The 23,155-nt window shown below is 66.3% G+C and overlaps 1 protein-coding gene across 1 annotated transcript in view; it reads left to right on the top strand.

Moving 5' to 3' along the window:
• The window catches only part of LOC125442485 (calcium/calmodulin-dependent protein kinase type 1-like), a 59,803-nt gene that overhangs the window by 495 nt on the left and 36,153 nt on the right, over nucleotides 1-23,155 (top strand). Inside the window, exons 2-5 of the mRNA XM_048513853.1 lie at nucleotides 160-239; nucleotides 408-520; nucleotides 1,713-1,805; nucleotides 1,943-1,984. Of these exons, the coding sequence (XP_048369810.1) occupies nucleotides 173-239; nucleotides 408-520; nucleotides 1,713-1,805; nucleotides 1,943-1,984 (315 nt within the window). The 5' untranslated portion in view covers nucleotides 160-172. The remainder of the gene's footprint in view (nucleotides 1-159; nucleotides 240-407; nucleotides 521-1,712; nucleotides 1,806-1,942; nucleotides 1,985-23,155) is intronic.

The raw sequence follows: 23,155 nt of genomic DNA, 5'->3' as shown, positions 1-23,155 counted from the left end.
AGAGGGTTGCATCCGGGGTGGGGGGGATAATCTTGCTGGCCGGGCATGGGGCGAGTTTGCTAGCCGGGGGTGGCCAACGAAACCTGTTGCCTTTTATTTTTCCTCCCCCCATCCCTCCCCACCCCCGGTGACAATGACAAAATCCCGGCCTTTTTGCAGAAAAAGACAGTCGATGGACGAAGCCCAGCTGGGAATTCAGAGCCAGAAATTTAGCAGGCGAGAATTGGACAGGCGAGAAGGTTTACTTTTTCAACAAGTTTCTGGTTCTTCTTGATTATCCTTGAAAGGAGGGGGAGGGGAATCTGGGAAAACTTAGGGGTGTTTTTTAGGGGATTTCGGCCAGCCGCCTGTCTTTTTCCTTGCTTTCATCTATACATACCTTTTTTTGTTAACCAACCCTTTTCAAGAGCCAAAGAAGGACTTAAAAGACATGGAAACTGTTGGGAAATTTGAATTCAGCCGGAAAGACCTGATCGGCCATGGAGCTTTTGCGGTGGTTTTCAAAGGGAGACACAAAGAGGTAACTGGAAAATTATATATTTATACACAGGATTATTCCTCCATGTTTTTTCCCCCTCCTACAATTGATCTGGGAGGTTTTTTGCTTTCTGTTCTTTGTGTTGGGAGATGGATGCTAAAAACTCTCCTTTTTCTCATTGGGGGAGAAGTCTGTTTGGTCTGGGGTTTAGAAATATATGTACATTTCACCCCCATGAATATTAGATTAACTTCTAAGGGCATTTACTTGTGGAAAGTTCTGTCGATACACAAAAGAACTGCAACCAAAGCACCCTGGTTTGAATCACCTGCCCTGTGACTTCCCTATAGATGCAAAAAAAAAAAAAGGTTGTATTTTGGGAGCATCAGAGGAACTCTGGGTTTCAAAAGGCTCTTTTGGCCAGGTAAACGCCATTGCAATCCCAAAGGACTTTGTACAAGGAAATTAGATCGAGATGATGCAAATCCCTTAGGGGGATCTACTCTGGAGTCAGTCCCACTGACATCTAGAGAATGCCCTTCCAAGAAAATAGGGTGGGAGATTCCAGTTTGCTGCAATTGTATTTTTTTAAAAAAATATTATTAAACCTTTTCTAAAGTAACTTTCAAAGGAGTTAGTGGGTTTGGGGGGGATGTAATTCTCCCTGGCAAACCAACAGCACTGAAACTTTGGACAGGCAAACAAAAACAGGCCTTAACTCTTGGGCCTGCCAGCAGGGATCTAAAGCTGCAGGGAGTCAGCAAACATTGCAGTATAGAATTATAAATATTCAGTTAGGGTGTCTGAGACTGGAAGGTGAAAATGCGGCCCTCCTGCTGTCTATTTCGAGAGAGATGAAACCTCTTTGAGCATTTGTCTGGCTTCTTATCCCCAAAGATTAGTCAACATTGGTGTCCTTACATTGTCATATGTATTGCCTTTATCTCTTTGGTTAAACAAGAGAGTTGTGATCCATCAGTGGATTTAAAAAACAATATATGCTCATAAAGCTGCAAATCAGTGTCTGCCATGGCTTCATTGAGAAGAGGACGGCTGCGTAAAGCTTTGTATGGGATCTGTCTTGGGTTCTTCTTGATGGGCTGGCCATGTTAATTCATTCAAGGGCATGTCTGAACATGTACAGAGTAGGTGTCGAGATGCTGAGTCGTTCTTGTCATCGGAAGTCTTTTGTGTACATATCTTTAAACTGTGCCTGTACGTTTTTGGCTTTCAGAAACCTGAACTAGAGGTTGCAATCAAATGCATTAACAAGAAAAACCTGGCAAAATCCCAAACCCTCTTGGGGAAGGAGATTAAAATACTCAAGGTAAGTGCAAAAAAGCCCACCAGAAATCCTTTTGCAGCATTTCGGTGGAGGGGCCTGTGTGTGCGTGTGCGTGCGTGCGTGCGTGTGTGTACATTTGCGACTTTGTTATGCTTATCTGTCTTTCTCTCTCCTTCTAGGAACTGAAACATGAAAACATAGTGGCCTTGTATGATTTCCAGGTATTACTTTTCATCGAGGTTGATGGATTGAATGGGGCTGGACAGAGTGGGCGGGGGCGAGAATATAAGATATGCACTTGGACTCAGCAAGAGATTTGTTTGGAGACTTGGCCAAAAAGTTTGCATGTATCTTGAAAACAATCTGGGCTCTTAACTGTTGGCCAAAAGTCTACATATGTGGGAGTGTAGAGGCTGGAAATAGATTAATGGGATGATGGAGGCTCTGTTGAAACGCTGCGGATTGATAAAGGGTGTATATGGTGTGTTTTTGAGCAATGCTGTTTGGTCGGTGTGGCTGTGCTCTTTTAATCTTCTGTGTTTTTGAGTGCTCAACTATGTCGCGTTCAGAATTTGTGTTTATACACGTAGAAGCGTTGCATAAAAGTTTCATCCGTTCCCATTTTTCAGCCCAACAGCTTCCCCTGTAACAACCCACTAGACCTTATGCTGGCTAATCTATTGAGCTAACTTGCTGTTCAAATAAATGCCTCTGTTGGATGGCTCTTTGTAGGATTCTGGGGGAGGGGCAGCTATGGCTCACTGGGAGAACATCTGCTTGGCATATGGAAGGTCGCCTGTTCAATCCCTGGCATCTCTGGTTAAAGGAACCAGGTAGTGGGTGATGTGAAACACCTCAGTCTGAGACCCTGGACCCTGAGACCCTGGAGAGCAGACAGTGTGGACTTTGACAGGTCAATGGTGTGACTCCCAGCTTCACAGATAGTTTGGAACTGTATGGCATTTTCCTAGAAAATGAGCATTGAAATCCTAGAGGGGTAGACATGTGACTCTGTTGCAACCAGAAATAAACAGAATATCCCAGAAAGAAATGCCTGGCTGTTATAAAGTGTAAAGCAGCTCAGCAAAGCTAGAGAGGATGACAATTCTGTTTTGAAGGGCCTTTGTTCCTGTAGCCCTGGCTGTGCTTTTTGTGATTGTACCTGAATTTTACACAATGGCACCTTTCACCGTACTCGACCCTTTGGCCTTGTCTTAAACCTCATGTATAAATCTGTACCTAATGAGGACCCCGGACATACATCTCATACAAACTGGACCCTCTCTGGCCCATGAAAGTGGGTCCTAGAACTAGAAGCCTCATCAGTCTTTAAGGTGCTCCGAGACTCCTGGTTAATTTATTACCGAAATCCGGGTTTCAGCCCCACCCCGCCTCTCTCCCTCTGTGAAATCCTGGAGAACGAGCCCAGAACCTCTTGTGCGTCTGCAACGAAACCACCAAATGGAGGTGAATCCTCCAGTGGGTGCCATGCGTTGAATTCTAGTTTGGATCTGAGTGTTGACAGGCAAACCTGACACTGAAATACATTGTGTTAGTCTTTAGGGTGCCGTTCTCTGTTATATGTTATGCATGTATTGTATTATTTCCTAGTGGGTTCTGTTTGGGTTATTTAGTATAGTACTTTTCGCAATTTCTATTACAGGTGTTATTTTTTTAATGCTGTTTTTTTAGGATGCTTTTTTGAGCCAAGCAGAGTCCTTTTCTGTGGCCCAGCTCAGAGTCCTCTCATCATTTGTGATTTAGAGCCCTGTGTTGCTTCTCTGTCTGCAAGAACATTTGCAGCCCAGCTGCTGCTTGTTCCTTATCTGGGGCTTGTTGCCCTGCCTGGTGTCACGTGGCCCCCAGGCCTCCTTGTTTGTTGACATTCCTCCTGAGCTATGCAATTGGTTGAGCTGAGCCGTGGCGTCATTCATGCAACCGGAGCCCGTGGATGTTTGGCGCAGGGTAGGCGCAGTGCCTGCTGGGAAATGTAGTGTCCCCTGGACATGGGTTAGCGTTTACTTTTGTGCTCCTTGAGCAGAGGACTGTCTTTCCCGGCATGCCCGTCTTTGAAAGGCAGACTGGATGTTGCATTGGGAAGGTTATCTTGGGTCAGATAATCAGGAAGCAGAGGGGTTTTGCGCAGTCTCTCCTGTTATTTACTTTCTCCAGTGCATGCTTTTCCCCCTGCTTTTCGGTTGGAAAATGCAACACAAAGCTCACCTTGCCTAATTGGAATAAATTTGTCTGCCCCGTGCAAGGCTCAGCACAATCTTCAGAAAGCCACTGAGTCTTTGGCTCTGATCAACAAACACAATTGTTGTTGTTGTTTCTTTTTAACAAGGAACGGTGGGATTTGCAGATCAGCTAGTATTTTCCTGCTGCTTAATTCGACCCTTTGACTTAAAAAAAGGCTCCTAAACAACCAGCTGGAAAAACAGAATACAAGAGGCTGAGAATAAAACGAGGGAACTACTTGACTTCCTACCCAACAACAACAACAACCAAACCTTTATTGGCCATTAAATGGAGTAAATATAAAATGAGTTTAAAATCAGCTGCTTTTGAGAACAAAAAAAGCGAACACGAAGTAAAAATTGGTATCAGAAAGGTAACGTGTCACGCATCTTAAACACTTGCAATAAGACAATTGCAGTGCTTTCAGTGTCCTCGGGATGGCCATGATCCAACAATTGAACCATCTTTAAATTATAAAAGTTCTTTTGCTTAGAGCAGGGGTCCCCAAACTACGGCCCGGGGGCCAAATGTGGCCCCCTGAAGGCATTTATCCGGCCTGCCAGGCATGGCGGCGATGGCTCCATTCATGTGCAGTGGGGGCTCGAGGGAGAGGAGGAACCAGCCCCAACGGCTGTTGATTGCAATTACATGATGGCACCCCCAAATCTCCATGAATTTTCTGACCCAGAGTTGGAAACCTTACACGTGGCAACTCCTGCTCCGCCCTTCCCTCTCGGCTACTCCATGTGTTGCTCTCAGGCTTTCTGTTCCGCCTCTCATCCCATTTACATAAGAATTGTAGGCTGGTGAATTCGCTCTACTGGCTGCTAGGGAGGAAGAACTCCAGGAGAGATATTCTAATCCTGGGTTAGATGGAATGCTTCTATTAGAGGAAAGTTCTGCTTTTACAGGGGAAGGTATTCCCACAGCCTCCCCAACAATATTTGGAGCCCTATCTGTACTTTGATACAGCATTACTTTGGGTCATCTGTTCTAAAAATAGACCATGACAGAAAGGCTGAAAGGTGAAATCAAACATTTTACAATCATTTGTGCATAGGAATTTGTTCATAGTTTTTTTTAGTCCGGCCCTCCAACAGTCTGAGGGACAGTGAACTGGCCCCCTGTTTAAAAAGTTTGGGGACCCCTGGCTTAGAGTCAGACTCAAGGGCAGGAATGGTGTGTCTTAACGTTGAATAATGGGGGCAGATAAAAAAGGATATGTACGAGAGTTTCAGGCATTTTCTGACAGCAGGGACAAACTCTGGACTTCCTATACCAGTGATGGCGAACCTTTTCGATGCCCAGTGCCCAAACTACAACCCAAAACCCACTTATTTATTGCAAAGTGCCAACATGGCAATTTAACCTGAATACTGAGGTTTTACTTTAGAAAAAACAGTTGGCTTCAAGGCGCGCGTTACTCGGGAGTAAGCTTGGTGGTAGTCGGTGGCTTTGCTTTGAAGCAACTGTGCCATGCTTCGAACGGGTGAATCACAACCCTAGGAGGGTTTACTCAGAAGCAAGCCCCATTGCCAGCAACCGAGCTTACTCCCAGGTAAAGGATCATACTTTAGTTCTTCCCATGAAAATCAGTAGGGTTTAACAGCGCTTAACAAGGTTACCTACACTGCTAATAATCTTCCTGAAATAATTACACTATTATCACATGACGAACTCTGTGCACGCGTGCCCACAAAGAGGGCTCTGAGTGCCACCTCTGGCACTCGTGCCATAGGTTCGCCGCCACTGTCCTATACATTCTTGTAGGGTGTTTTTTTTTTTAAAGCAGATCTGTGCAAATTGAAGATGATGTTTCTCCAAACAAAATAGAGTGTCTGGAAGTTTTAAAGCTTTTTTTGCCAGATAGATAGATCTGGATTCGGTAATGATCAGAAATCTCTTTCTATGCCAGGAGAAATGGGAAGAGATTAAGCGCCCTGATGAGAAGGTTGTTACAAACTTAGCTTTGAGAAACTCCAAGCGAATGATGCTTCTCCTCCTCGTTCTTCTTCTTGAATTGTGTTGTATCTGTCAGGATGCTTGCACGAAAAGAGGTGGTATTAGGGTAATCCAGGGGTCTGCAACCTGCGGCTCTCCAGATGTTCATTGGCCATGCTGGCAGGGACTGATGGGAATCGTAGTCCATGAACATCTGGAGAGCCTCAGGTTGCAGACCCCTGGGGTGATCCAACCAGAGTTGGCACTGGAGTGCAGAGATCCATGGCTCTGGAGAAAATGCCTGCTTGGGAGAACTGGACAGCAGCATATCCTGTTGAGGTCCACCCCTCCCCAAGCCCTGCCCTTCCCATGCTCCAACCCCCAAATCTCCAGGATTTCCCCAACCCAGAGTTGGCAATCCTACATGGCTTGCTCTGTAGATCGGTGTCTTGCCCAAAGTGATGCCAGACCACAGAACATGGGACTGATGACCTGAATTTTTGCTTGCCGGGTAATGCCTGGTTGCCCCTGTTCTGAGGACAGGACATTAAATGGGGTCATTGGGTCTGATTCAGTGTAAGACATCTGCCTAGGCATGAGGACGTTGCAAACCTCCATCTGTTGTATGGTTATGGCTTCCTTGCAAGGAATTCTGGGAACTGTAGTTTGGCAAGGCGTCCCTGGATTGGAACTATACACACCTTCGCAGAATGGTCAGATTTTTTGGGTTGTGTAATTATTTTGTGATGTCTCCAGGGGTAGAGAGTCCCGCTGCTCCGGCTTCATGCCATTTCCCCCTGCAACCCCGTCACCGCTGCCTTGCGTTGCACCGCTGGACTCACAAAACTATTGTTACAGCTTTTATTTCTGAAAGAGCAAACTTTGTTTTGCAATGGTTTTCTCCCATGGCTGCTAGCCAATACCAGCGCTGGCTATTGTTCTCTCGTTTGAAACGTGCTTCCATTTGCCCTTGATGATTAATGATTTCCAAAAATAGGTGGCCGTTCCCTGCCCCCCACCCCAGACATTTCTAAATTTGTGTTGCTGTTTTTGTAGGGCTGGCTTTGGCATGGCTTGCCTTGTTTTTTTTTGCAGCCTTCTTGTCTCATTTGGTGCTGCCGTATTGTTTTCTGCTATGCCAGGAAATAAGGTGACCAAAACCACAGTGAATGTCCTCACCCAGCAGTGGTACCGTCAAGTTCCTGTTTGCAGTGGTTTTTTGGAATGAAAGCCTTTTTTAAAAAAAGCCACACACATGCAGTAACAAAAAGGCTAGCTGTGAGGTTAGATTTACGATGTAATAAGATTTCAGGAGGAGCAACAGCCTAACCCAGCATCCTGTTGAAACGGGAGGGTTTGTGCAGTAAGAGAGGGTTTGGCCCCTTCCGCACCTTCAGAATAATCCACATTCACTCCATTTTCACAACTGTTTGAAAGTGGATTTTGCTATGTCACACAGTAAAAACCAGCTTCAAAGTGCATTATTCTGCAGGTGCGGAAAGGGACTTTCCTCTTCTGTCCTAGGAGTAAAATATGCATTTGTTTTCACACTGGCCCTTTTGGCAAAACATTTTCGATCCCTCCCCCTTTACCACAATTTTTGTCCGCACTCACCCCCCTCAAAACGATTCTGACCTGAGGTGCTTTTTGTCTATTTTTTTGAGGGAGGGGACATTATTTATCAATCGATGCTTCAATGCTTCCTACCTGCAGTTCTCTGTAGCTGTGTGTATTGAGTGGTTCAAAGATTTAACCCGCCAAAAGAAAAAAAACACAGAGAGAATAAAATGAGGAAAATAAAGAGGGAAGGGGGTGAGCTCAGTGATGCGATAAGGTGGAACCGAGGAGAAAGTTTGGGGATGGCACAGAGGCGTGGGAAACGGGAAAGATAAAATGTTTTAAATATGCCCGCACAGCTGTGGCATTGTCTTGAAATACTTTGAAGGGCAATTTGAGCCTTCCAGCTTGGGGAATTCCTGGCAAATTGGGAACAGTGGGGGCATAATTTGGGGGGAAGGGTCAGAGTTCAGTGGGGACGGGATATATGCCCACCTTCCAAAGCTGCCATTTATGGCAGGGAACCTGAACACTGTCGTCTGGAGAACAGTCGTGATTCCAGGAGATCTCCAGCCAACGCCTGGAGGGTGGTAAGCATAGCTGCTTCTCCATTTTAAGAATTTGAATGAGCCCTGATGGATGACTGATGGGAGGAAGTTGTGTCAGCAACCAAGAGAACTTCCTAAAAGTTACTGCCTCCAGCAAATGTTGAAAGCAGGATGCTGTGAGTTAATCACAGATGGTAAACATATCTTTCCAGTTGCCAAAGACTGACCTATCATTCCATCAAAGTGCAATGTTATGGCCAGATTTTTTTAAAAAACCTATTGCAAAAGTGTGAGACAATACTGCCAGTGTGGTGTATTGGACAGAATTTCAGACTGGGACCTGAAAGACTTGACTTGAAATCCTGTGATCATGGGGCAGTCGTACTTGTTCCCTGTGACCTACCTTGCAGGGTTCTTGAGAAGATAAAAATACAGAAGAGAGAACCCTGCTCAACCCTGGTATCCTTGAAGGAGGGGTGGGATAAAGATGTAGTGGATAGAAAAACCTGCTCTACTTAAGTTTCTTTGATATCTCTTGTGTTTTTTCTCTAAGCATTCTAGGCCTTGGGTTTTGAACCTGCCACAATTCCCTTTTTTCTGTTTGCCTATCTTTATATAAAGAAAGAGGAGACTGTTTTGTTATTTAAGGAAAACTTAATTTGCATGTGTATTTCTTTACCACTGTGGATCACATTCTAATAATATATTTTCCTTTTCTCCTAAAATATATGTGAGCCAACCAATAATTAGAAGAATGTTGGTTATTGTTTCTAAAAAAAAAATAGAATTCCCCCCCCCCCCTACTTGTTTTCCATAGTTGGGGGTCTGCTGAAAGGCAGCAGTAAAACCCCCTGGAGCTTAAAACACAAACCCATAAACACCATATAGCAAAACATAAAGTAACCCATTGATTCCTGGAATCCAGATGGTCTTAAATTGTAATGCACAAAGGAAAATATTGTTATTTGTCCTCATCTGGAAATCTGGAAAGTATAAAAGTACTGAAATGTAATTTATCGAAACGTTTTTAAAAATGTTTTAAATATCTCAATAGCGATATCAAACGTTGTGGGCCGCCCCATTGCCCAAAGGGAAGGGGCGGCATATCACGTCTAATAAAATAAAATAAACGTTGATATTTTCTTGTGCGAGAGAAAGAGTCCTCCCACCCTGAGCTGATCTGAATTCTCGTGTGTTATGCCAGCTGTGCTGGTTCTCAACCTTCTGCAGTGGACGGACACTGAGCAGTTTAAGGATTTGAACCTTCGTAAGGATGCTGCTCTGCAGATTGGCTAGAGCCATGGTGGCGAAATGGCACTCCAGATGTTCATGGACTACAATTCCCATCATCCCTGCCAGCATGGCCAGTTGTAGTCTATGAACATCTGGAGTGCCCTAGGTTCACCACCACTGGGATAGAGCATAGGTGTCAAACTCGCGGCCCTCCAGCTGTTATGGACCACAGTTCCCATCATGCTGGCAGGGGATGATGGGAACTGTAGTCCATAACATCTGGAGGTCCGCGAGTTTGACACCTGTGGGCTAGAGGGACTCTGTTGATTGACTAGAGGGACTCTGTTGATTGACTAGAGGGACTCTGTTGGTTGACTAGGGGAGTGATAGCCAATTTTGAAAATGAAAATGTCTTCAACTTTGGGATGAGAGCCAGCATGGTGTAGCGATTGAAGTGCTGGACCAGGACCAACAAACTCCTTGGAAGCTTGCTGGGTGACCTTTGGCCAGACACAAACTCTTAGCCCTGACCCTGGCTAGTATTTGGGTGGGAGGCTTCCAAGGTATACCAGGGTTATGACGCAGAGGCAGGCAATGGTAAAATGGTAAATGTTTCTTGCCTTGAAAACCCTACCGGATTGCCCTAAGTCAGCTACGACTGAACAGGAATTTGAAAAAAAGCTCTGTGATGCTGATGGATTTTGAAAATCATGGAGATGGGAGATGCCAGATGGCTTTAGGTGGCGATTAGATGGCCCTTTCCAACTCTGTGATTCTATGAGTAGCCGCTGTGGCCTGGAACGGTCTCTCAAAAGCGTTGAAAATAGATGTCCTAGTTCCTGTATTGTCATATATTATTGAGTAATGCTAATGGGGTCAGCACAAACCAAAAGACCTCATGAGATTGTCCCCGATGAAGGATGGGGAGGAATCTGTTATTTTTAGAACCCGAGAGATGATATTTGAAGTACGCTCCCAGATAGGTGTGAGCTGTTCCGGGTAAAACTCTGTCTCTGTGTTAGAGTGTGCTACGGAGGCCATTTATTTGGGTGCAAGCTGATGAACTCTTTTGGTGCATGACACTTTATGTTATTGGCGGCCTCAAGGGTTCCACAGCAGTCTGTTTTGGGGGCCCTGGCTGTTGTGCCAAATTTGATCAAGACACGGTAAAAAGTTTGCGGACAGTTCTTTTTGTACAAAAAATAAAATCTGACCTAGGAGGGAATTCATGCTTAAAGTTACAGCACTGCTGGTCATAGTTTTTTAAAGAGGGGACTAGGCAAAACCATATTGCCTTGGTCTGCCAATAGTGACAAAGCAGGACCTCCATGACCAAAAGCAGTGTACCTTTAAATTCCAGTTGCGGGAGTGGGCAAGTGGGGGAATGTTACCTAGGTTTGATCTTCATACGGTGAGGTCAGGGCTGCGTCTAAGGGTCTCTCTGCTATAATTTCACCCTTGCAACAACCCCACGAGGTAGGTTAGACTGAGAGAGAGTGATTGACTGAAGGTCATCCAGCAAGGCCAAGTAGAGACTCGAACCTGGGGCTTGGAGACAGTATTTTAACACTCCAGCCACTCCAGTATGCTGATTGTCCTGGGAAGCTTGTGGGTTAGCTGAGTGCCTTTTGGTGGCTTCAGTAGGAAATAGGATGTTGGACTGGAGGGATTTCTTTTGTGTGATCCAACCGGATTTTCTTGTATTAGATTTTTTTTTGTATGTTACACCTGTATTGCATACCTTTCTAAGTAATCCTGGTTTTCTTACATCGTCCCAGTTTAGGGAACACCCTATGTTTCTGGGTTATGAACTACTGCACTGATTTTGTCTGTTTCTGACCTAGTTCATTGGACTGTCTGAATTTACTTTCTTAAGGAGATCTCACACTCAAGTTTTCTCTCATGACTCAGTTCAGACTAGGTCTGTGGTAGCAAACCTTTGGCACTCCAGATGTTATGGACTACAATTCCCATCAGCCCCTGCCAGGATGGCCAATTGGAATTGTAGTCCATAACATCTGGAGTGCCAAAGGTTCTCCACCACTGGACTAGGTCTTCCGGGGAAAACCTGGAAGTGACATCGTCCTCTCTAGGAATCACCTGAAACTCTAATCTGCAGAACTACGTTTGATCCCCACTCCTCCACATGAGTGGCAGGCTCTGATCTGGAGGACTGGGTTCGATTCTCTGCTCCTCCACATGAAGCCTGCTGGGTGACCTTGGGCTAGTTCTCTCAGAACTCTCTCAGCCTCACCTGCTCGAAGGGGAAGGGAAGGCAATTGTAAGCTGAGACTCCGAAAAGGGAGAAAAAAGTGTGGCATAAAAACCATCCCTTCTTCTGGGGAAACTGCAGACGACCAACCCAGAATGCATTGCTGCAGGATTGGAATGATTCCATGCGAGACAAGTTCTCGTTTCACAAAGTCGCCCAAGTCCAAACTGAACCGCGGTATCACATTATGCGCGAAGCTGGCTTTCGTACGTGCGTCCCTCCCTGCCACCTGCCTCACTGTTTTTGATCCCTCCTCCTTTCTCTAGCCTTTTCGTCCGATGATGTTTGTCCTTTGCAATGTTGTTGGCTAATTCCTTCTGGTCACAACGCAGCCCTTTGGCATCCTGGACAGTGTTGGCCGGGGCCCAGGCACCTGCTCGGAGGCTGGGTGGATGTGCGGGTCTTCATGTGACTTCAAATCTGGCAAGCAGTTGGTCTCCTTAGTCTGCAAAGGGCTACCTTTCTGAGAAACCAGGCTTGCTCGAATCCGGAGAAGACACCCTGGGGAATTAATCGACTCTCCTCCGCGGTTGTTTTGAACAAAAGTATTCACCCATCAGGAGAGGGCGGGCCCATTTTGCCATTTTTGGGATGTGACGGGGCCCTCTCGCTCGGTTGTTGACGTTTCCGTCCTTTTGACTGGCCTCATGTTTCCCTCCCCATCACCTGATGGCACATCAGAGCAGCGGGAGTGACCGAGGCACCTCTCCAGATTCTCAGACTTCCTTCTGGAAACCGGCGGCAGGCTTAGTCAGCGTCCTTAAGGGCTGTTTCCCAAGAGTAATTGGAAACCCGGCATGTGGTTTTGTTTTTTTGAACGCTGCAGTAGGAGCTCAGGTTACCGGAGCCGTGTTGTTCGCAGGGCTGTTTTCTCTGGGCCCTGTCAGCGTTTCCATTATGAAAATATCCCCCTCAGAAGTGGTTTTATGAGTGCGTTCGTAAAATGCTTTTTCAGCTGTCTGCCTGAAAGCCGGCTCACTTGGGTTTCCAGGGATGACATTTGCCCACGGTGTAAAGTTTCGAGCTTGGAAAATGCTGGAAAGGTGTAAGGGAGAGGGTAGGCGCAGCCCAACGGATGGAAACATTTTCCTGTCGTAGGAACAGTTGATTTCAACGGAGGTTGTTTGCCATTGCCTGCCTCTCCATAGTCCACCATAATGAAGAAGAAAAAGAGGAGTTTGGATTTATACCCCACCTTTCTCTCCTCTAACGAGACTCAAGGTGGCTTACAAGCTCCTTTTCCCTTCCTCTCCCCACAACAAACACCTTGTGAGGCAGGTGGGCCTGAGAGAGTTCTGAGAGAACTGTGACTGGTCCAAGGTTACCCAGCAGGGATGTAGGAGTGCGGAAACACATCTGGTTCACCAGATAAGACTCCGCAGCTCAGGTGAAGGAGGGGAGAATCAAACCGGGTTCTCCATATTAGAGTCCACCTGCTCTTAACCACTATACCAGGCTGAAAGTGGGCTAGGCTGCTCAAAGATGAACAGTCCAAATGGTATTAGTGTACTAATGTCTCTAATATTCAGTATATATACGCTGAAACAATTATACTGTGTAACATAAACAATATCTACGCAGACTTATTACTGTGTGATAATTTACTCAAAGGAACATAAACCAAATAGTCCCTCTACATCAGGGGTAGGGAACCTGCGGCTCTCCAGATGTTCAGGAACTACAATTCCCATCAGCCTGGGGGGGGGGGGGGTGGGGGGGGGGGGGGGTGGGGGGGGGGGGGGGTGGGGGGGGGGGGGGGTGGGGGGGGGGGGGGGTGGGGGGGGGGGGGGGTGGGGGGGGGGGGGGGTGGGGGGGGGGGGGGGTGGGGGGGGGGGGGGGTGGGGGGGGGGGGGGGTGGGGGGGGGGGGGGGTGGGGGGGGGGGGGGGTGGGGGGGGGGGGGGGTGGGGGGGGGGGGGGGTGGGGGGGGGGGGGGGTGGGGGGGGGGGGGGGTGGGGGGGGGGGGGGGTGGGGGGGGGGGGGGGTGGGGGGGGGGGGGGGTGGGGGGGGGGGGGGGTGGGGGGGGGGGGGGGTGGGGGGGGGGGGGGGTGGGGGGGGGGGGGGGTGGGGGGGGGGGGGGGTGGGGGGGGGGGGGGGTGGGGGGGGGGGGGGGTGGGGGGGGGGGGGGGTGGGGGGGGGGGGGGGTGGGGGGGGGGGGGGGTGGGGGGGGGGGGGGGTGGGGGGGGGGGGGGGTGGGGGGGGGGGGGGGTGGGGGGGGGGGGGGGTGGGGGGGGGGGGGGGTGGGGGGGGGGGGGGGTGGGGGGGGGGGGGGGTGGGGGGGGGGGGGGGTGGGGGGGGGGGGGGGTGGGGGGGGGGGGGGGTGGGGGGGGGGGGGGGTGGGGGGGGGGGGGGGTGGGGGGGGGGGGGGGTGGGGGGGGGGGGGGGTGGGGGGGGGGGGGGGTGGGGGGGGGGGGGGGTGGGGGGGGGGGGGGGTGGGGGGGGGGGGGGGTGGGGGGGGGGGGGGGTGGGGGGGGGGGGGGGTGGGGGGGGGGGGGGGTGGGGGGGGGGGGGGGTGGGGGGGGGGGGGGGTGGGGGGGGGGGGGGGTGGGGGGGGGGGGGGGTGGGGGGGGGGGGGGGTGGGGGGGGGGGGGGGTGGGGGGGGGGGGGGGTGGGGGGGGGGGGGGGTGGGGGGGGGGGGGGGTGGGGGGGGGGGGGGGTGGGGGGGGGGGGGGGTGGGGGGGGGGGGGGGTGGGGGGGGGGGGGGGTGGGGGGGGGGGGGGGTGGGGGGGGGGGGGGGTGGGGGGGGGGGGGGGTGGGGGGGGGGGGGGGTGGGGGGGGGGGGGGGTGGGGGGGGGGGGGGGTGGGGGGGGGGGGGGGTGGGGGGGGGGGGGGGTGGGGGGGGGGGGGGGTGGGGGGGGGGGGGGGTGGGGGGGGGGGGGGGTGGGGGGGGGGGGGGGTGGGGGGGGGGGGGGGTGGGGGGGGGGGGGGGTGGGGGGGGGGGGGGGTGGGGGGGGGGGGGGGTGGGGGGGGGGGGGGGTGGGGGGGGGGGGGGGTGGGGGGGGGGGGGGGTGGGGGGGGGGGGGGGTGGGGGGGGGGGGGGGTGGGGGGGGGGGGGGGTGGGGGGGGGGGGGGGTGGGGGGGGGGGGGGGTGGGGGGGGGGGGGGGTGGGGGGGGGGGGGGGTGGGGGGGGGGGGGGGTGGGGGGGGGGGGGGGTGGGGGGGGGGGGGGGTGGGGGGGGGGGGGGGTGGGGGGGGGGGGGGGTGGGGGGGGGGGGGGGTGGGGGGGGGGGGGGGTGGGGGGGGGGGGGGGTGGGGGGGGGGGGGGGTGGGGGGGGGGGGGGGTGGGGGGGGGGGGGGGTGGGGGGGGGGGGGGGTGGGGGGGGGGGGGGGTGGGGGGGGGGGGGGGTGGGGGGGGGGGGGGGTGGGGGGGGGGGGGGGTGGGGGGGGGGGGGGGTGGGGGGGGGGGGGGGTGGGGGGGGGGGGGGGTGGGGGGGGGGGGGGGTGGGGGGGGGGGGGGGTGGGGGGGGGGGGGGGTGGGGGGGGGGGGGGGTGGGGGGGGGGGGGGGTGGGGGGGGGGGGGGGTGGGGGGGGGGGGGGGTGGGGGGGGGGGGGGGTGGGGGGGGGGGGGGGTGGGGGGGGGGGGGGGTGGGGGGGGGGGGGGGTGGGGGGGGGGGGGGGTGGGGGGGGGGGGGGGTGGGGGGGGGGGGGGGTGGGGGGGGGGGGGGGTGGGGGGGGGGGGGGGTGGGGGGGGGGGGGGGTGGGGGGGGGGGGGGGTGGGGGGGGGGGGGGGTGGGGGGGGGGGGGGGTGGGGGGGGGGGGGGGTGGGGGGGGGGGGGGGTGGGGGGGGGGGGGGGTGGGGGGGGGGGGGGGTGGGGGGGGGGGGGGGTGGGGGGGGGGGGGGGTGGGGGGGGGGGGGGGTGGGGGGGGGGGGGGGTGGGGGGGGGGGGGGGTGGGGGGGGGGGGGGGTGGGGGGGGGGGGGGGTGGGGGGGGGGGGGGGTGGGGGGGGGGGGGGGTGGGGGGGGGGGGGGGTGGGGGGGGGGGGGGGTGGGGGGGGGGGGGGGTGGGGGGGGGGGGGGGTGGGGGGGGGGGGGGGTGGGGGGGGGGGGGGGTGGGGGGGGGGGGGGGTGGGGGGGGGGGGGGGTGGGGGGGGGGGGGGGTGGGGGGGGGGGGGGGTGGGGGGGGGGGGGGGTGGGGGGGGGGGGGGGTGGGGGGGGGGGGGGGTGGGGGGGGGGGGGGGTGGGGGGGGGGGGGGGTGGGGGGGGGGGGGGGTGGGGGGGGGGGGGGGTGGGGGGGGGGGGGGGTGGGGGGGGGGGGGGGTGGGGGGGGGGGGGGGTGGGGGGGGGGGGGGGTGGGGGGGGGGGGGGGTGGGGGGGGGGGGGGGTGGGGGGGGGGGGGGGTGGGGGGGGGGGGGGGTGGGGGGGGGGGGGGGTGGGGGGGGGGGGGGGTGGGGGGGGGGGGGGGTGGGGGGGGGGGGGGGTGGGGGGGGGGGGGGGTGGGGGGGGGGGGGGGTGGGGGGGGGGGGGGGTGGGGGGGGGGGGGGGTGGGGGGGGGGGGGGGTGGGGGGGGGGGGGGGTGGGGGGGGGGGGGGGTGGGGGGGGGGGGGGGTGGGGGGGGGGGGGGGTGGGGGGGGGGGGGGGTGGGGGGGGGGGGGGGTGGGGGGGGGGGGGGGTGGGGGGGGGGGGGGGTGGGGGGGGGGGGGGGTGGGGGGGGGGGGGGGTGGGGGGGGGGGGGGGTGGGGGGGGGGGGGGGTGGGGGGGGGGGGGGGTGGGGGGGGGGGGGGGTGGGGGGGGGGGGGGGTGGGGGGGGGGGGGGGTGGGGGGGGGGGGGGGTGGGGGGGGGGGGGGGTGGGGGGGGGGGGGGGTGGGGGGGGGGGGGGGTGGGGGGGGGGGGGGGTGGGGGGGGGGGGGGGTGGGGGGGGGGGGGGGTGGGGGGGGGGGGGGGTGGGGGGGGGGGGGGGTGGGGGGGGGGGGGGGTGGGGGGGGGGGGGGGTGGGGGGGGGGGGGGGTGGGGGGGGGGGGGGGTGGGGGGGGGGGGGGGTGGGGGGGGGGGGGGGTGGGGGGGGGGGGGGGTGGGGGGGGGGGGGGGTGGGGGGGGGGGGGGGTGGGGGGGGGGGGGGGTGGGGGGGGGGGGGGGTGGGGGGGGGGGGGGGTGGGGGGGGGGGGGGGTGGGGGGGGGGGGGGGTGGGGGGGGGGGGGGGTGGGGGGGGGGGGGGGTGGGGGGGGGGGGGGGTGGGGGGGGGGGGGGGTGGGGGGGGGGGGGGGTGGGGGGGGGGGGGGGTGGGGGGGGGGGGGGGTGGGGGGGGGGGGGGGTGGGGGGGGGGGGGGGTGGGGGGGGGGGGGGGTGGGGGGGGGGGGGGGTGGGGGGGGGGGGGGGTGGGGGGGGGGGGGGGTGGGGGGGGGGGGGGGTGGGGGGGGGGGGGGGTGGGGGGGGGGGGGGGTGGGGGGGGGGGGGGGTGGGGGGGGGGGGGGGTGGGGGGGGGGGGGGGTGGGGGGGGGGGGGGGTGGGGGGGGGGGGGGGTGGGGGGGGGGGGGGGTGGGGGGGGGGGGGGGTGGGGGGGGGGGGGGGTGGGGGGGGGGGGGGGTGGGGGGGGGGGGGGGTGGGGGGGGGGGGGGGTGGGGGGGGGGGGGGGTGGGGGGGGGGGGGGGTGGGGGGGGGGGGGGGTGGGGGGGGGGGGGGGTGGGGGGGGGGGGGGGTGGGGGGGGGGGGGGGTGGGGGGGGGGGGGGGTGGGGGGGGGGGGGGGTGGGGGGGGGGGGGGGTGGGGGGGGGGGGGGGTGGGGGGGGGGGGGGGTGGGGGGGGGGGGGGGTGGGGGGGGGGGGGGGTGGGGGGGGGGGGGGGTGGGGGGGGGGGGGGGTGGGGGGGGGGGGGGGTGGGGGGGGGGGGGGGTGGGGGGGGGGGGGGGTGGGGGGGGGGGGGGGTGGGGGGGGGGGGGGGTGGGGGGGGGGGGGGGTGGGGGGGGGGGGGGGTGGGGGGGGGGGGGGGTGGGGGGGGGGGGGGGTGGGGGGGGGGGGGGGTGGGGGGGGGGGGGGGTGGGGGGGGGGGGGGGTGGGGGGGGGGGGGGGTGGGGGGGGGGGGGGGTGGGGGGGGGGGGGGGTGGGGGGGGGGGGGGGTGGGGGGGGGGGGGGGTGGGGGGGGGGGGGGGTGGGGGGGGGGGGGGGTGGGGGGGGGGGGGGGTGGGGGGGGGGGGGGGTGGGGGGGGGGGGGGGTGGGGGGGGGGGGGGGTGGGGGGGGGGGGGGGTGGGGGGGGGGGGGGGTGGGGGGGGGGGGGGGTGGGGGGGGGGGGGGGTGGGGGGGGGGGGGGGTGGGGGGGGGGGGGGGTGGGGGGGGGGGGGGGTGGGGGGGGGGGGGGGTGGGGGGGGGGGGGGGTGGGGGGGGGGGGGGGTGGGGGGGGGGGGGGGTGGGGGGGGGGGGGGGTGGGGGGGGGGGGGGGTGGGGGGGGGGGGGGGTGGGGGGGGGGGGGGGTGGGGGGGGGGGGGGGTGGGGGGGGGGGGGGGTGGGGGGGGGGGGGGGTGGGGGGGGGGGGGGGTGGGGGGGGGGGGGGGTGGGGGGGGGGGGGGGTGGGGGGGGGGGGGGGTGGGGGGGGGGGGGGGTGGGGGGGGGGGGGGGTGGGGGGGGGGGGGGGTGGGGGGGGGGGGGGGTGGGGGGGGGGGGGGGTGGGGGGGGGGGGGGGTGGGGGGGGGGGGGGGTGGGGGGGGGGGGGGGTGGGGGGGGGGGGGGGTGGGGGGGGGGGGGGGTGGGGGGGGGGGGGGGTGGGGGGGGGGGGGGGTGGGGGGGGGGGGGGGTGGGGGGGGGGGGGGGTGGGGGGGGGGGGGGGTGGGGGGGGGGGGGGGTGGGGGGGGGGGGGGGTGGGGGGGGGGGGGGGTGGGGGGGGGGGGGGGTGGGGGGGGGGGGGGGTGGGGGGGGGGGGGGGTGGGGGGGGGGGGGGGTGGGGGGGGGGGGGGGTGGGGGGGGGGGGGGGTGGGGGGGGGGGGGGGTGGGGGGGGGGGGGGGTGGGGGGGGGGGGGGGTGGGGGGGGGGGGGGGTGGGGGGGGGGGGGGGTGGGGGGGGGGGGGGGTGGGGGGGGGGGGGGGTGGGGGGGGGGGGGGGTGGGGGGGGGGGGGGGTGGGGGGGGGGGGGGGTGGGGGGGGGGGGGGGTGGGGGGGGGGGGGGGTGGGGGGGGGGGGGGGTGGGGGGGGGGGGGGGTGGGGGGGGGGGGGGGTGGGGGGGGGGGGGGGTGGGGGGGGGGGGGGGTGGGGGGGGGGGGGGGTGGGGGGGGGGGGGGGTGGGGGGGGGGGGGGGTGGGGGGGGGGGGGGGTGGGGGGGGGGGGGGGTGGGGGGGGGGGGGGGTGGGGGGGGGGGGGGGTGGGGGGGGGGGGGGGTGGGGGGGGGGGGGGGTGGGGGGGGGGGGGGGTGGGGGGGGGGGGGGGTGGGGGGGGGGGGGGGTGGGGGGGGGGGGGGGTGGGGGGGGGGGGGGGTGGGGGGGGGGGGGGGTGGGGGGGGGGGGGGGTGGGGGGGGGGGGGGGTGGGGGGGGGGGGGGGTGGGGGGGGGGGGGGGTGGGGGGGGGGGGGGGTGGGGGGGGGGGGGGGTGGGGGGGGGGGGGGGTGGGGGGGGGGGGGGGTGGGGGGGGGGGGGGGTGGGGGGGGGGGGGGGTGGGGGGGGGGGGGGGTGGGGGGGGGGGGGGGTGGGGGGGGGGGGGGGTGGGGGGGGGGGGGGGTGGGGGGGGGGGGGGGTGGGGGGGGGGGGGGGTGGGGGGGGGGGGGGGTGGGGGGGGGGGGGGGTGGGGGGGGGGGGGGGTGGGGGGGGGGGGGGGTGGGGGGGGGGGGGGGTGGGGGGGGGGGGGGGTGGGGGGGGGGGGGGGTGGGGGGGGGGGGGGGTGGGGGGGGGGGGGGGTGGGGGGGGGGGGGGGTGGGGGGGGGGGGGGGTGGGGGGGGGGGGGGGTGGGGGGGGGGGGGGGTGGGGGGGGGGGGGGGTGGGGGGGGGGGGGGGTGGGGGGGGGGGGGGGTGGGGGGGGGGGGGGGTGGGGGGGGGGGGGGGTGGGGGGGGGGGGGGGTGGGGGGGGGGGGGGGTGGGGGGGGGGGGGGGTGGGGGGGGGGGGGGGTGGGGGGGGGGGGGGGTGGGGGGGGGGGGGGGTGGGGGGGGGGGGGGGTGGGGGGGGGGGGGGGTGGGGGGGGGGGGGGGTGGGGGGGGGGGGGGGTGGGGGGGGGGGGGGGTGGGGGGGGGGGGGGGTGGGGGGGGGGGGGGGTGGGGGGGGGGGGGGGTGGGGGGGGGGGGGGGTGGGGGGGGGGGGGGGTGGGGGGGGGGGGGGGTGGGGGGGGGGGGGGGTGGGGGGGGGGGGGGGTGGGGGGGGGGGGGGGTGGGGGGGGGGGGGGGTGGGGGGGGGGGGGGGTGGGGGGGGGGGGGGGTGGGGGGGGGGGGGGGTGGGGGGGGGGGGGGGTGGGGGGGGGGGGGGGTGGGGGGGGGGGGGGGTGGGGGGGGGGGGGGGTGGGGGGGGGGGGGGGTGGGGGGGGGGGGGGGTGGGGGGGGGGGGGGGTGGGGGGGGGGGGGGGTGGGGGGGGGGGGGGGTGGGGGGGGGGGGGGGTGGGGGGGGGGGGGGGTGGGGGGGGGGGGGGGTGGGGGGGGGGGGGGGTGGGGGGGGGGGGGGGTGGGGGGGGGGGGGGGTGGGGGGGGGGGGGGGTGGGGGGGGGGGGGGGTGGGGGGGGGGGGGGGTGGGGGGGGGGGGGGGTGGGGGGGGGGGGGGGTGGGGGGGGGGGGGGGTGGGGGGGGGGGGGGGTGGGGGGGGGGGGGGGTGGGGGGGGGGGGGGGTGGGGGGGGGGGGGGGTGGGGGGGGGGGGGGGTGGGGGGGGGGGGGGGTGGGGGGGGGGGGGGGTGGGGGGGGGGGGGGGTGGGGGGGGGGGGGGGTGGGGGGGGGGGGGGGTGGGGGGGGGGGGGGGTGGGGGGGGGGGGGGGTGGGGGGGGGGGGGGGTGGGGGGGGGGGGGGGTGGGGGGGGGGGGGGGTGGGGGGGGGGGGGGGTGGGGGGGGGGGGGGGTGGGGGGGGGGGGGGGTGGGGGGGGGGGGGGGTGGGGGGGGGGGGGGGTGGGGGGGGGGGGGGGTGGGGGGGGGGGGGGGTGGGGGGGGGGGGGGGTGGGGGGGGGGGGGGGTGGGGGGGGGGGGGGGTGGGGGGGGGGGGGGGTGGGGGGGGGGGGGGGTGGGGGGGGGGGGGGGTGGGGGGGGGGGGGGGTGGGGGGGGGGGGGGGTGGGGGGGGGGGGGGGTGGGGGGGGGGGGGGGTGGGGGGGGGGGGGGGTGGGGGGGGGGGGGGGTGGGGGGGGGGGGGGGTGGGGGGGGGGGGGGGTGGGGGGGGGGGGGGGTGGGGGGGGGGGGGGGTGGGGGGGGGGGGGGGTGGGGGGGGGGGGGGGTGGGGGGGGGGGGGGGTGGGGGGGGGGGGGGGTGGGGGGGGGGGGGGGTGGGGGGGGGGGGGGGTGGGGGGGGGGGGGGGTGGGGGGGGGGGGGGGTGGGGGGGGGGGGGGGTGGGGGGGGGGGGGGGTGGGGGGGGGGGGGGGTGGGGGGGGGGGGGGGTGGGGGGGGGGGGGGGTGGGGGGGGGGGGGGGTGGGGGGGGGGGGGGGTGGGGGGGGGGGGGGGTGGGGGGGGGGGGGGGTGGGGGGGGGGGGGGGTGGGGGGGGGGGGGGGTGGGGGGGGGGGGGGGTGGGGGGGGGGGGGGGTGGGGGGGGGGGGGGGTGGGGGGGGGGGGGGGTGGGGGGGGGGGGGGGTGGGGGGGGGGGGGGGTGGGGGGGGGGGGGGGTGGGGGGGGGGGGGGGTGGGGGGGGGGGGGGGTGGGGGGGGGGGGGGGTGGGGGGGGGGGGGGGTGGGGGGGGGGGGGGGTGGGGGGGGGGGGGGGTGGGGGGGGGGGGGGGTGGGGGGGGGGGGGGGTGGGGGGGGGGGGGGGTGGGGGGGGGGGGGGGTGGGGGGGGGGGGGGGTGGGGGGGGGGGGGGGTGGGGGGGGGGGGGGGTGGGGGGGGGGGGGGGTGGGGGGGGGGGGGGGTGGGGGGGGGGGGGGGTGGGGGGGGGGGGGGGTGGGGGGGGGGGGGGGTGGGGGGGGGGGGGGGTGGGGGGGGGGGGGGGTGGGGGGGGGGGGGGGTGGGGGGGGGGGGGGGTGGGGGGGGGGGGGGGTGGGGGGGGGGGGGGGTGGGGGGGGGGGGGGGTGGGGGGGGGGGGGGGTGGGGGGGGGGGGGGGTGGGGGGGGGGGGGGGTGGGGGGGGGGGGGGGTGGGGGGGGGGGGGGGTGGGGGGGGGGGGGGGTGGGGGGGGGGGGGGGTGGGGGGGGGGGGGGGTGGGGGGGGGGGGGGGTGGGGGGGGGGGGGGGTGGGGGGGGGGGGGGGTGGGGGGGGGGGGGGGTGGGGGGGGGGGGGGGTGGGGGGGGGGGGGGGTGGGGGGGGGGGGGGGTGGGGGGGGGGGGGGGTGGGGGGGGGGGGGGGTGGGGGGGGGGGGGGGTGGGGGGGGGGGGGGGTGGGGGGGGGGGGGGGTGGGGGGGGGGGGGGGTGGGGGGGGGGGGGGGTGGGGGGGGGGGGGGGTGGGGGGGGGGGGGGGTGGGGGGGGGGGGGGGTGGGGGGGGGGGGGGGTGGGGGGGGGGGGGGGTGGGGGGGGGGGGGGGTGGGGGGGGGGGGGGGTGGGGGGGGGGGGGGGTGGGGGGGGGGGGGGGTGGGGGGGGGGGGGGGTGGGGGGGGGGGGGGGTGGGGGGGGGGGGGGGTGGGGGGGGGGGGGGGTGGGGGGGGGGGGGGGTGGGGGGGGGGGGGGGTGGGGGGGGGGGGGGGTGGGGGGGGGGGGGGGTGGGGGGGGGGGGGGGTGGGGGGGGGGGGGGGTGGGGGGGGGGGGGGGTGGGGGGGGGGGGGGGTGGGGGGGGGGGGGGGTGGGGGGGGGGGGGGGTGGGGGGGGGGGGGGGTGGGGGGGGGGGGGGGTGGGGGGGGGGGGGGGTGGGGGGGGGGGGGGGTGGGGGGGGGGGGGGGTGGGGGGGGGGGGGGGTGGGGGGGGGGGGGGGTGGGGGGGGGGGGGGGTGGGGGGGGGGGGGGGTGGGGGGGGGGGGGGGTGGGGGGGGGGGGGGGTGGGGGGGGGGGGGGGTGGGGGGGGGGGGGGGTGGGGGGGGGGGGGGGTGGGGGGGGGGGGGGGTGGGGGGGGGGGGGGGTGGGGGGGGGGGGGGGTGGGGGGGGGGGGGGGTGGGGGGGGGGGGGGGTGGGGGGGGGGGGGGGTGGGGGGGGGGGGGGGTGGGGGGGGGGGGGGGTGGGGGGGGGGGGGGGTGGGGGGGGGGGGGGGTGGGGGGGGGGGGGGGTGGGGGGGGGGGGGGGTGGGGGGGGGGGGGGGTGGGGGGGGGGGGGGGTGGGGGGGGGGGGGGGTGGGGGGGGGGGGGGGTGGGGGGGGGGGGGGGTGGGGGGGGGGGGGGGTGGGGGGGGGGGGGGGTGGGGGGGGGGGGGGGTGGGGGGGGGGGGGGGTGGGGGGGGGGGGGGGTGGGGGGGGGGGGGGGTGGGGGGGGGGGGGGGTGGGGGGGGGGGGGGGTGGGGGGGGGGGGGGGTGGGGGGGGGGGGGGGTGGGGGGGGGGGGGGGTGGGGGGGGGGGGGGGTGGGGGGGGGGGGGGGTGGGGGGGGGGGGGGGTGGGGGGGGGGGGGGGTGGGGGGGGGGGGGGGTGGGGGGGGGGGGGGGTGGGGGGGGGGGGGGGTGGG

Source organism: Sphaerodactylus townsendi, linkage group LG13 (genome assembly GCF_021028975.2).
Source record: "Sphaerodactylus townsendi isolate TG3544 linkage group LG13, MPM_Stown_v2.3, whole genome shotgun sequence".
In the NCBI taxonomy this organism is placed as follows: domain Eukaryota; kingdom Metazoa; phylum Chordata; class Lepidosauria; order Squamata; family Sphaerodactylidae; genus Sphaerodactylus; species Sphaerodactylus townsendi.
This window is presented reverse-complemented; position numbering and strand designations above follow the sequence as displayed.